General features: G+C 36.9%; 1 protein-coding gene across 2 annotated transcripts in view; it reads right to left on the bottom strand.

Annotated features, from left to right (window-relative positions):
- Positions 1–11808, bottom strand: part of LOC145589303 (DNA repair RAD52-like protein 2, chloroplastic) — a 12849-nt gene extending 1041 nt beyond the window's left edge. The window contains exons 1-4 of one of the 2 annotated variants that reach the window (XM_081645823.1): positions 11337–11808; positions 9609–9972; positions 9474–9511; positions 77–168 (exon numbers count right to left, since the gene is read on the bottom strand). In XM_081645823.1, coding sequence (XP_081501949.1) covers positions 77–168; positions 9474–9511; positions 9609–9925 — 447 coding nt within the window. In that variant the 5' untranslated portion in view covers positions 9926–9972; positions 11337–11808. Of the gene's footprint in view, positions 1–76; positions 169–9473; positions 9512–9608; positions 9993–11336 lie in introns of those variants that run through there. The other variant, XM_081645822.1, reaches the window with a different exon arrangement.
- Between the last annotated feature and the right edge of the window lie 1799 nt (positions 11809–13607).

The following is a 13607-nucleotide window of genomic DNA, read 5'->3' on the forward strand; positions in this document are numbered from 1 at the left end:
CAAAAAAAACTTTGATCTTGCAGGAGTTTAAATGATTAAACAAAGAATATGCAGCACATGAAGGATACAAACCCACCTCTCCATCAGATCCTCGTATAGTGACACGGTAGACAACTGTTACACTTCCATCATCAGAGAAGATAGCATCACGTACTTCTCCGCACCAGCCTGCACATAACAAAGAGCATCAACTTTGCAGGAGGTTGAGTGGGAAACTAAAAATCTTACATCAGTGAATACTTCCTACAAGAAGTTCAGTCATATTTACTTCATTTCTGAACAAGGAACTAATGGAAACAAGTCGAGCAACCTTTCATTCATAACAAGGGAAAAGTAACATTCAACTGAAGTTACTGATCCCCTTCTGTGGGCAGAAGCCTTTTTAAAGACATTGTTATCACCAGAATAAAAATCATGTTACCACTTGATCCATGAATGTTTCAATATTCTCTGGTCATACAAAGAGTTTAAATCAGCATCTCCTAGTTGATTGCGATTTATATCAAAGATAAACGCAACAATTTGATTTTGAGTTGTTCATATACTTCCTCTATACTAAATTAGTTGATACGTATTCCTTTTAAGTTGACACCTTTCTATTTTGGGTAAGTTCTATACATTAATATGTCAATTTTAACTATACTAATGTCTACTATTCTCTCCTCTCTCCTCCCTTCACCAACCCTCTGATCTCTCACTCCTCCATTGGCATCCTCCCCACTCCACCAAAAACATCAATGCCGCTGCCGCCGCCACCACCACAACTTCACCAATCCTCTGATCTCTTCTCTCTCCTGTCACCTAGTAACGTAACATGCCCAACTATCCACCAAACCACAAATAGTAGAAAGAGCATGGATCTTGCCTCTATCTTCAATCTCCCTTCTCTACTTTGATCTCTTTGCTTAAATCTAGAAATCTTCATTGTTTTAGGATATGTATCTGATTAATCCCTTCTGATTTTCTCCAATTTAATCATACTTTCTCCCTAAATCATACCAAATTATTGGAGAAATCAAAAAGGAAAACAAACTGGAGCAAAATAGTCTTAAGTTTGATAAGATTGTTGAATTAACTGAACCAACAATGAATTTGAAGCATGTACAAAACTTCTGAAATTTTCAGGTCAGTTTGTAATTGGTTGAAGAAGAGAGAGAAAGAGGAGGAGATTTAGAGAGATGCTGATTTCTCAGGAGTTATGGGTTGACAGTGGTGACGATGGATTGAAGAGGTGAGTTGTGGTGGTTGTGAAGGTGGTGGTGGGGTTGACTGTGGCTAGTTGAAGTGCAGGCACAAGAACAAGTGGGTAATTAATTTGTATATAAGGGTATTTATGTGATGCATCATCTACTCTCACACTTCATATATATGCCAAAAAGAAATGTGTCAACTAATTTGGAACGGAGGAAAAACTAACTTTAACCTTTGTTGTTAATAACACATAAATAAAATGTTGTGATGTACTCCCTCCATGTTTAAATACATGAAACGTTTTGACTTTTTGGACTATTCATCTAATTCACTTTGACTAATATTTGTAATTTATACATTATACATATGAATAAATATAGTCTTGTAGATACTTGTTGGAATCATCTCAATAAATAGTTTATTAATATTCAATTGTTATAATTTTTATTTATCGATAATTAAAGATATTACCAATCAAAGTATTGCATTGGCATACGTGCACAAGGAAAACATTTCATTTATTTAAACACGGAGGGAGTAACATGTAGTCCGATTAATCTTTACGTATATTTTCCTATATCATATTTTAATAATTTTTTAAAATATATAGTATAAATTAAGTTATTAATGATACAGAACATGCATTGACAAACACAAACACCAAATTGTTCCATTTATATTCCTCTTCTCATTGGATTGGACGAGAGCTTACTTGTTTCTGCTACCGCTCCATTACTAGACAACCAAAAAAAGTAGGAAATGGGAACAGAAGATATATTAATTAATTGACTAGGCAAAAACAAACTAAAACTCCTGCAAATATTCTAAAGAAAATCTTATACAACAGACAGCGAGAGAAATAGCAGCAGTAAAATCAAGGATCAGACTGCAAAAAGTGAACAGAGTTACAAGGTACAATAGGCGAACCAAAGGACTTTCAGTTCAGCCTAATCCATCTTCAGCTAAAAATAAAATTTTAAGGAAAAAAAAAATAAGAAACATATGCAGCATTAACACCTATCCAGTTCATTGCCTAAATACCCATACATGGTTTAAAATAAAATAAATAAAACAGTACACCCATGCAAAAAATAAATCCAAACAAAGCAGGATTGCAGGAATATTCAAAAATTCAATAAAAAAAAAAAGGTCATGTATGCTAACCATGAAGCTAACATCCAAGTGATTAAACAAAATCTAAAACTAATCGCACTATCACTAAAATCCTGCCATATTAACAGCACTAAAAAAGCATTATACCAACCTCCAATTATTTCAAACTATTTTCAGTCAACGAAAAACACATTGTTTCATAAATTAGTGGCAAAGAAACAAGGACTTGTAGACAACAACAATCTTTAGTCATGTCAATGGTAAGCTTAATCTGTCAACTTGAAACCATAAGATGGCCAAGGACTCTAGACATTTTAAAAGCATATTAAGCTCCTTTTAAGCCCTGTCATTAAAATATCACCATGATAACGGACAATATTCTGCTAGACTAAAAGCCAAATTTAATAATATCAAAAGAAAAATGGGAGATTGCAGTCACTCCTTTTGTCCCACAAAAATAGCCAAGTGGACTTATTTGAGGACTCAGGAGTGTAAGCAGCAAGTAGTATTCAACCAACAATAGGGTAGATTAGCTGGAAGAGAAAAAAAAAACTTGGTTAAACATGAACATATTGATCAGATGGATTTTTTATTTTGGGCAAAAAAGAATGTACGCTTCATTCCCTATCATAAAATGAATTCAACCCACATTACTGTAAATTGGTAAGCTTCCCATGCACACCTTTAGATGGTAGTTACTGTAAATTTGTAAGCTTCCCATGCACAACTTCAGATGGTAACCAAGCATTCTCAAAGGCGAAAACTTCAAACAAAATTCACCATCAGACTAAGAAAGCCTTGCAACATAATTATCCTTCTCCCTACATTAGGGGCAACTTCACATTACAACCTGAACAATGATTGTCATCTTCCTTGGTACTCCCTCCATATTTTATTACTTGCTCCACTTTTCTTTTGCGGCCATATTTTATTATTTGTTGCATTTCCTTTTTTGGAAACCTTTCACAATATTTTTCTAATTTCATTTCTCTTAGTGGACCCCCCCCCCCAAATTACTTTTTACTATTTCTCCTAAACCTCCGCGCATGGAGAAATGGAGAGAGTATTAAAATACGGAGGGAGTAACACATAAAGAACTCTTCATTATTTTTTTCCCTGGGCAATATAGATCACAATTTTACCTTTAATAGTGACACAGTTCTTTGTTTCTGCAAGCACTTCTTGACAATTTGTTCAAACGAAATCTTGGACAAAGACAAACCAAATGTTTTATTATACATTAAGAGCATAGGGAAATGGAGATAAGCTAAGGAAAGCTAAAAAAACAAGGTTTTAAGGGAAAGAGGGCTATAAAGAGTGGACCAAATTAGATATCAGTCCATGAAAAGGAACAAGAAAAGTGCAACCGTGGAATGCATGATAATTTTAAAAAAAATGTGGAAAGGTAGAGCCATGATGGCCCACTCTACTTGAAAGGGTGTCAAAACCCTAAAACTATGTTGCCGGCTAAAATGTCCCAATACACATAGAACCAATCATATAATGCTAGGTTTCCCAAGGAATACAAAAGTTGCTACCAAAGATTCATTTAAGGCACTCCCTACCATCCTAGTGCAAATCCAAATCCTTATTAGTTATTACTATCTTATATACTTTGTTTAAGAGTTGACTTGGTTTCCTCTTATGATCAAGGTAGAGGATTTTTACTAATAATTTTACCCTTAATAGACCTTGTTAAATCATCCAATTCAGCTGCAAAGAGGAAAGCGCACAATGCTAACCTTTGGTGTAGTCCAATCACAGTAGGAAAATCCTTCATTACTCCATCCCAAGTCCTTAAGTTTGCTTTTACATTCTAATACATATCCTTATCTATTTCAATATACTTGTGAGGTATACCCTTTTTAGGATTTTTGCCTAATAAAGGGCAAAGGGCATCTTTCTACACCTTATCATAAGCCCCCCCTCCCCATCCTTCCCTTCCCTTCTCACTTGCCCTTAAAACACATAACACACTAAAAATAGCTCTTCAATGCATCCATCTCCATCCGACCACCTCATGAATCATATGACTCATTAACAATGAAAAATAAATGCAACAAAGGATATTGGTGAAAGGATTAAAACAATAAACCAAAAAAACACTCATTCATTTGCCTTATCAAATGAATTAAGTAATATAGACCACCTAACACAAACCCAAATTTGAGCTCTGATATACTCATACTTTTTCCAAAATCTATTGTCTATCACTAATTCCCTTACTTTCATGGAATGACTCGTAAGCCTTATCCCTCTCTAATTTAAGCAACCACTTTGTTCTTCTAAATGGTACCAATGTGCTCCTCAAGGTATCCTTTTAGTCCTTCAAATCTTGTTGATGAAGTTAATGAGACCCAATCATCTCCAAATCTCGATAGGAAATGGTTGGCAACCTTTTCTACCATCACCTTCAATGTAAATCCAAAATCCTCAATAAAGATGTCTCCACAGACATCAATTTTACTTACATAGAACAACTGGACAAAGTATCCCCCATATCTTTCCTAAATGTCTTCATCTGGACTTTATCTTTCACGCATTTTACGGTACTAAGGTCCTTGTTAAACATTTTTCTTCTTTTGGGTATCCTATAAGTAGCCTCTTTGCCCTCCTTCAAATCTAATTTCTCATAAAACTCCAAACAATACTTCCCCATTGCTTGTAACACTGCTCACTGCAATGTATATTCAAACTACGTTGCTTTCCTCTTTGCTTCTCCTTCACTATTTTGGAGAAACAACTCTTCATCTTTAACCAAGTCAAGTCTGGTTTGCTTGTGAGTCCCACTCTAATTCATTGACTACTCTACTAATAAAGAGTCAATCAATCAATCAATCAAAGCCTTAATCCCAAAAGTGGGGTCGGCTAACATGAACCAAATTTGATTATTCCGTGTAGTCATCAACATAAATCTTTCTCCTCCATCCCTTACGATCCAAAACTTCATCCTCACGTAAATCCATGCACTTCATATCCTTCCTCACTCCTTCCAACCAAGTCATCTTTGGTCTCCCTCTTCCTCGTTTAATCCCTCCATGGTCCCACTCTTCCACTCTTCGCACCGGTGCACCCTCGGGTCTCCGTCTTACATGTCCAAACCAACGCAGACGATTTTCCCTTAATTTATCTACAATGCCCGCCACACCTACTTTCTTGCGAATAACCTCATTTCTGATTCTATCTCTTAAAGTGTTTCCACACATCCACCTTAACATGCGCATTTCCGTAACCTCCATCTTTTTAATATGCTCTTTCTTAGAAGCCCAACATTCTGTACCATAGAGCAACACTGGTCTTATGGCAGTCCTGTAGAATTTTCCCTTCAACTTTAAGGGAATGCTGCGGTCGCATAACACTCCCGTGGCCGCTCTCCATTTAAGCCACCCTGACTTAATCCTGTGGGTCACGTCTTGATCAATGTCACCATTCTTCTGGATGATCGACCCTAGGTACTTAAAACATTCACTCATGGTCAAATCCTTTCCATCCAAACTCACCACTTCATTGCTTGTCCCCCTCTGAGTGCCAAAACGACATACCAAATATTCAGTCTTACTCCGACTTAGCTTAAACCCTCTAGATTCCAACCTTTGCCTCCATTGCTCCAACTTGACATTAACCCCATCCTTAGTCTCATCCACCAAAACGATATCATCTGCGAACAGCATACACCATGGAACCTCATCTTGAATTGGTCTAGTTAATTCATCTAGAACCGTTGCAAAAAGAAAAGGGCTTAATGCAGACCCTTGATGCAATCCGATTGTAATAGGGAAATCTTTTGTCAACCCTCCGCATGTCCTCACATTTGTTGACACATCCCGATACATATCCTTAACTAGGTCTACATACCTTCGTGGGATACCTTTCTTCAACATTGCCCACCAAAGTATCTCTCTTGGCACCTTGTCATATGCCTTCTCTAAATCAATAAAGACCATATGAAGATCTTTCTTCTTTACCCTATAAAACTCCATCATTTGTCTTATCAAATGGATTGCCTCCATAGTAGATCTCCCAGGCATAAAACCAAATTGGTTATCTGAAATGCTTGTGCATGCCCTCAACCTTTGTTCAATCACCCTTTCCCACAACTTCATAGTATGGCTCATAAGCTTAATTCCTCGATAGTTAGAACAATCTTGAGCGTCTCCTTTGTTTTTATAAACCGGGACCAAGGTGCTCTTCCTCCAATCTTGTGGGATCCTTGTAGCCGTCCATATCTTGTTGAAAAGGTTTGTTAACCAATCAATACCAATCTTACCCAAACACCTCCACACCTCTATCGGTACCCCATCAGGGCCAACCGCCTTCTTAGGTTTCATCTTCCTCAGTGCAATCTCCACCTCTACTCTCCTAATCCTTCGCACATACTCCATGTTGATTTCTTCATCACTCATAGAGGTATCTCCTATCACAACTCCATTACTTCCATTAAATAATTCATCGAAGTACCCCTTCCACCTGTCCTTGATGCCCTCCTCTTGCACTAGGACCATTTGGTTCTTATCTTTGACACACTTCACCATGCCAATATCCTTCCTTGCCTCTTGTCTTCTCTTTGCCATCTTATAAATGATCCTTTCTCCCTCCTTGGAATCAAGCTTTTCATAAACCTCCTGATATGCCTTTTCTTTTGCTTGGCGAACAGCTGCCTTTGCCTTACTCTTAGCCTCCTTATACGCTGCAAAGGTTTCATCACTCCTACATTTTCCTAAGGCTTGATAGCATTCCCTTTTTTGCTTAATTACTGCTTTCACCTCTTCATTCCACCACGAAGTATCTCTCTGTACCGAAGTTCTTCCCCTTACTTCCCCTAAGACCTCTTTGGCCACTCTTAGGAAACAGTTCTTCATTCGTAACCAAGTCATGTCCGGATCCACCTCTCCATCCCAATCCGCTTCTTCAATTACCTTTTCTGTAAAAACCTTAGCTTTTGCATCCCTTAGGGTCCACCATCTTATCCTTGGTTCTTCTTGTCTAACTTTTTTCTTCGCCTTCTCTTTCAGACGAATAGTCATTACCAATAGCCGGTGTTGGGTGACCACACTCTCCCCTGGGATAACCTTACAGTTTATGCAACTTTGTCTATCTATGCTCCTTGTGAGCAGGAAGTCTATTTGAGTTGCATTTGCTCCATTCCGAAAAGTTATCAAGTGTGAATCCCTCTTCTTAAACCAAGTATTAGCCAAAATTAAATCATATGATTGGGCAAAATCCATAATAGCTTCACCACCGGCGTCCCTCTGCCCATACCCAAAGCCTCCATGGACACTCTCATAGCCATCTCGGCTCGCCCCAACGTGCCCATTTAGATCCCCTCCAATATATAACTTCTCTGAGTGGTGGACACCCTGCACCACCTCGTCTAGGTCCTCCCAAAATTGTCGTTTCTCTTCTGCATCTAAACCCACTTGGGGAGCATAAGCACTGATAACATTCACAATCTCCTTGCCACATAGCAACTTCAGCCTTATCAACCTATCGTTCTTCCGATAGACCTCGATCACCTCTTTTGCCAACCTCTCATCGAGAACCACACCAACTCCGTTCCTAGCTCCACCATTCCTTGTTCTGTGGCTCGTTTCTTGCCCAACATACCATACCTTATACCCCAAAACCAAGCCTCGAGCTCCTTCTCCTGTCCATCTTGTCTCTTGGAGGCACATGATGTTCACGCGTCGTCTTTTCATTACTTCTACCAATTCTGCTGATTTTCCCGTAAGAGACCCTACATTCCAAGAACCAATCCGCAAACTAAATTCTTTTCTCCCACGCTCCCTCCTGATCCCAACTCCAAGCCCTTGATTATTTGACACCACAATTGGGCAATATGGCGCGTCGCTTCTGGGCGACGACCTAGCAACCCTTACATACTTATCACTGCACCCGGGTCTGGGAAGTGCAGCGCGTCGCTCAGTAGGGAACGCCCCAATGGCACGCCCTTGCTCATTTGACACCACACTCGGGCAATGTGGCGCGTCGCTTCTGGGCGACGACCTAGCAACCCTTGCATACTTATCACTACACCCGGGTCTAGGAAGTGCAGCGCGTCGCTGAGTAGGGAACGCCCCCACGAAAATATCTGTTTGGCTCATGTCATGGGATGTGACGAAGTTTTATACTGGCTGTCACTGGCCTACCGTAACCCTCCTCCTTTATCCAGGCTTGGGACTGGCAGCGGGAAACCCACTGGCGGAGTTTCTACTAATAAAGAGTAAAGAAGATTTTTAATAATGATACACAAACAAAAATTAAAATTAATGATAGACAAACAAAAATTAAAATTGTCGCATAACCGCGAAATGGTGTCGTGGCGGCTTGGTGGGAAAGAGAAAGATGGTAGTAGTTTATAATACAAAGTTGCAACAATGGCGATGATGATGTGGTTGGAGCTAGCGAAATGGTTGCAAGGGGAAATAACTCCGAGGAATGCAAGTTCATCCAAGTGACAACATTAACTTAACTTCATATTTGTTTTTCGTTTTTGTCTCACCCTTTTCATTATATTATGCATCAAAATATGCTTGTGTACTTGAAAAAGTATCCTATGTACAAAGGCCTTTATTTCAACCCCTTATTAGAACTTAGTGCTTGTTTGGTTGACAAAATTAAATGGAAGAAGTGAAAAATCATGAGAATTGGTAATTTGGATAGTTGTTTGGTTGAAAAAAAAAAAAAAAAAAAAAAAAAAAAAAAAAGTGGAGGAAGTTGGAATTCATAGAAATTTCATCATCCCAAAAAATAAAGGAAGTAAATTACGAAGGTCCATGAAATAACTTAAAGAAATTCCTATAACTTCCATGAAATACAACTTCCAAGGGAATTTATTTTTCATGTCAACCAAACAAGGCCTTAGTAGAATGGGGCTACATCGAATATTACATGTGTAATAAACTTGGTAGCCCTTATCCACCATTCTTTTTCTAATACTCCATAAGCTCTAAAAAAATGCAAGCCTTGTTCCCAAAAGATTTATCTCTTATGTGAATTTATCAGATTAATATAAGTTTACAAGTCCTCAAACCTACACACATAACATCAATATTTTCATAATAATAATAATATCATGTCTAAATAACAAACTGTAACATCCTAATATTAATAATGTATCAGCTAATGTTTGAATAAAAAAATAAGTAAAAGGGATTGAGAGGGTACTGTACCTGGGGCATAGAAACTCAACATTCGATTAGCGTGGTACCTAATTATAGCATGTTAACATTATGAAATTAATAGCCAGACCTAAACACTTAACAACATGAAATTTGAATACAACATAACATAAAGTGGAGACTGACCATGGAATAATTTTGGAGTTGGGTTTGAGGACGTTATCAGGTATCCTTTTGTTGAGATCTCGGAGGATCTCGGCAAGTGGACGAGTGATGCAAGATGCAGATTTATCAAGGGGTACCACATAATTAGAGTTGGGGACTGCACCCTTCTTGGCATCTCCGCCACCGACGTTCTTATGATCTAGAGCTGCTACCATTAACCTCTGCTTGTAACCCACTTTTACTGGAGAAGAATAGCTGTAGGGTGACCTCAATTTTAATTGGAACCGATTATCCGTTGAAGCTGATTTGGAGACCAAACTCGCATTTCGAAGTGCCATCACCACAGCGATAGACAATATACTGACTTTCTCTTCACCTACTACGCCTATGGGATTGAAGCACATAATTAACAAATAAAAGCTTTGGCATCAGTCATCACCTTATCCACTGCTAATACAAGATAAATTCACATCAAATATCAGAAAAGGCTGACATTTCAGAAAAAATATTGCTTATATAAACTTTCTATAATGCTAAACATAAGTTCTAAAGTCTGATTTCATATACTCCTATATTAACGAAAATTATTAATTTACCTAGGTCCAAATTCTAAATAACATCTAAACCGGGGTATGCTTGTACTCCTATCAAGAAAATTCGAATAAGGAAAAAAATAAAAGAATCCGAAACTTCATACTACTAAGTCGTAATTAATTTTAATTTGATTGTTTAACGATGACTCATATTACTTTGGGTACTCTAGTAGACAGAGAGATTGGGAAATTTCTAAAGTTCTTTTTTGAGATATATTGAACTATTGAAGCATAAAATACTGCGTAGTTCAATTTGGAAAATGGTGTATTATTTATATTATATATTGTATCTAATTTGCTGGGTTTCTAATTTTTGTATCTGGTCTTATTTGTACTAGATATTGTTGGAATTTATAAACATGAATTCATAAAACACACCCCATAGGGGTATAGAAAAAATTGGACAGATTCACGAAAGGTAGCCATCATACATAAATTAGATCAAGGAAAATGAAAAATGAAAGCAGGGGTAAAAAGGGTAACACCATACACACAAGCGCACACAAAGATTAAACAACAGAATGGAAAATAGAATTAAACTTGCCCCTTATTGGGTGTCAAGCTATATTAGGACACACATCACACGACTAACATTGAGCTACTTCAATTTTTCCTATCCAAACAGCCTGCATTATGTTTAAATGATTTACGCTAACTTGAAACTAAGTCAATTAGACCTAAGCAACTACTTAACTGGTTTAAACCAAGGACCTCGGACTATGCAATGCATAGTTCATCGTAAACATTTTTAACATAGAGTAAAATACTCCCTTTGTTTTTCTTGTACAATTATGGTAGATACAAGAGTATAAGAGAATCAGGCCTCCCTTTGTTTTTCTTGTACAATTATGGTAGATACAAGAGTATAAGAGAATCAGGCCCGTCCCTGAGGCAGGGCAGGAGAGGGAAAAGAGGTCTAATTTCATAGTTCAGTCCTAACATTAAAAGGTTATGCAATACATAAGCAACCAAATTTTAGGGATATATGATTCAATAATCAAATTAGGCACATAATTTTCTATTCTTTTGGCTGTGATGTTTCATAATCTTAGAATTTAGAACCAATAGTTCAGATTTTCGAACCCTACACTAATGCACTGACAATTAAATTAGATTGTAAAATTGATATGGTGATAACAAAAACCAAACAACTTACCTCAGAAGCTACTTCAATGAGGGTCACAATTATTAGATTCAACGGAGAACGTGAACGGCGCTTCAATGGAGAACGTTTAGTGCGCATCAATGGAGGACTGAGAAACAGGTAGGGTTGGAGGCCTTGGAACCCTATTGAAAGCCATGACCCGCCCGGTTATAAATGGGTTAGATCTGACTAATAAATACAAAGGGGCGAGTTTTTATATGATCGTCTAATTATGGGCATGGGCCATACAGTAAACTTATTTTTAAAAACAAAGCTTATATCAATTGTTTTAAGTTTTTAATGATTTTTTTTTTTTTTTTATTTTGAAGACGGCTGAAATAACATTAATTAAACTATGCATAAAATCTAGAGCTATTGCTAGTTTAAATAAATAACCCAAAATATGTATTAAACTTTTATGATAAAGTTTTTGTTTTTCTATTCTCTCTGCCCACTATTATTATCAACAAAGGGGTGTGTGCAGAACCCAAGGTAAAATTTCTTAAACAAGATTATTGAAAAGTAAAAGGAGAGAGAAGGAATAATTAATTTAAACTAAAAAAAAACGACAATTAAACAGAGGAGAATCACCACCGCTCACGAATGTTGAATCACCACGCCACCCCACAAACCACCAACAACCGATGCCCACCTTCACACCCCCCACGAAACCACCACCAAAACCCACTTTCCCACGAACCCAGACCACCAAAACCCACCAGTCGACGAACCCATACCACAAATACCCATCGATCACAAAACTCACGAATCCAGACCACACACGAAAACCCACAAACTCACATCTGGAATCGGAACACTAAAGGAATATGGTCTTCTTCTTCAATTCATAAGAATGGGTTGAACGAGAAGAGAGAAAGATAATAGGGAGATGAAAAAGGTAAAGAAATTTGATGATGGAGGAGGAGAGAGAAAGTAATTGGGGGAGATAAAGATGATGAGTGGAAAATTTTGATGATTTATGAAAAATTATGAGATTAATTACATTAGATTAATTTTTAATTAATTTTGTTTTAAGTATGTAATTGAGGTTACAATTTTAAAGTAAAGGTATTGTAGTCAAATTGTTAGAAAAAAGTTACTAAATATGGCAAAAAAAAAAACACTTGTTGCACATAATAAAAAGCATCCATTTATAGTATATGTTGTAGATAATAGTGGGCAGAGGTAGTATAACAATTGAAAAACAAAGTATTCCTAATAATTTTATAATACTAGATATGGGATAATATATATTTGATGTTCAATAATGATTGAAAAAATATATTTTAAAAAGTACGAGTATTGAAGTAAATGTAGCTAATTTAATCTACTCCCTCTGTCCCAAATTACTTGCAAAATTTTGACTTTTTGCATTATTTACACATCTCATTTTGACCATCTTTTTTAGCTATAACCTTTGCTTAGTTGAGTTGGTAGTAACATAATTATACTTTAGTGCCTTGTCGTTTTAATATTTTCACGTTGGTGTCATGACTTTTAATTTTAAACTTGGTTTCACGCATTATGGTGCCCTGTTGTTTTATAACTAGCTTAAGTCTGTGCAACGCACGATTATACTAAACTTTTTAAAGAAGTAAAAATGACTTTGTATTTCAACCACTCTTTATAAAGTAACTAGCCGTCTGGCCTGTTCAATGCACGGGTTATTACTTAGGTTATTTTTATATGTAAGCCATATCATTGCAAATTCCTAGTATGTATGCTTTTCAATAGTTGGAAACGTAGTTATAGTTTCATGACCATTGATCATGTGAATGAAGTTCACTGCTAAAACTTAAAAGAAATAAAATTAAAAAAAAAAAGGGTGAGGGTGGAACTGTGAAAGATGATGAAGGAATTTAGTAAGGTATATGTACATGAACATTGTGGGATATAAAATGACATATTAGTTTAAGTTATATTTTAAATTTGAGAGATGAAAAAACTATTTTTATTATACTTCATATGTTTATGTAATGTATACTAATTAGTTCTGTTTCGGGGTATTTTTGGAATCCCTCGGGATACAAGTCACGCTCGCCGACAAGTAGACTCGGACACCTGCAAAACAACGGAACTCCGGTTTATCGGAGATCCGCCAGTCATACAATTAAACCAGGCCTAATCTAATTGCATAGCATTAAATCAATCAATAGGAAATTAATCAAGCATTGACAATCAACAATAATAAATTACCCCTTCTGTAGACACCCGAGTGTGTCTCCCCAAAAACCAAACCCAGTGATGATATCTTTCACGTCATTTGATTATCGAACAAGGTGA

Source organism: Chenopodium album, chromosome 17 (assembly GCF_948465745.1).
Source record: "Chenopodium album chromosome 17, dcCheAlbu1.1, whole genome shotgun sequence".
Taxonomy (NCBI): Eukaryota; Viridiplantae; Streptophyta; class Magnoliopsida; order Caryophyllales; family Amaranthaceae; genus Chenopodium; species Chenopodium album.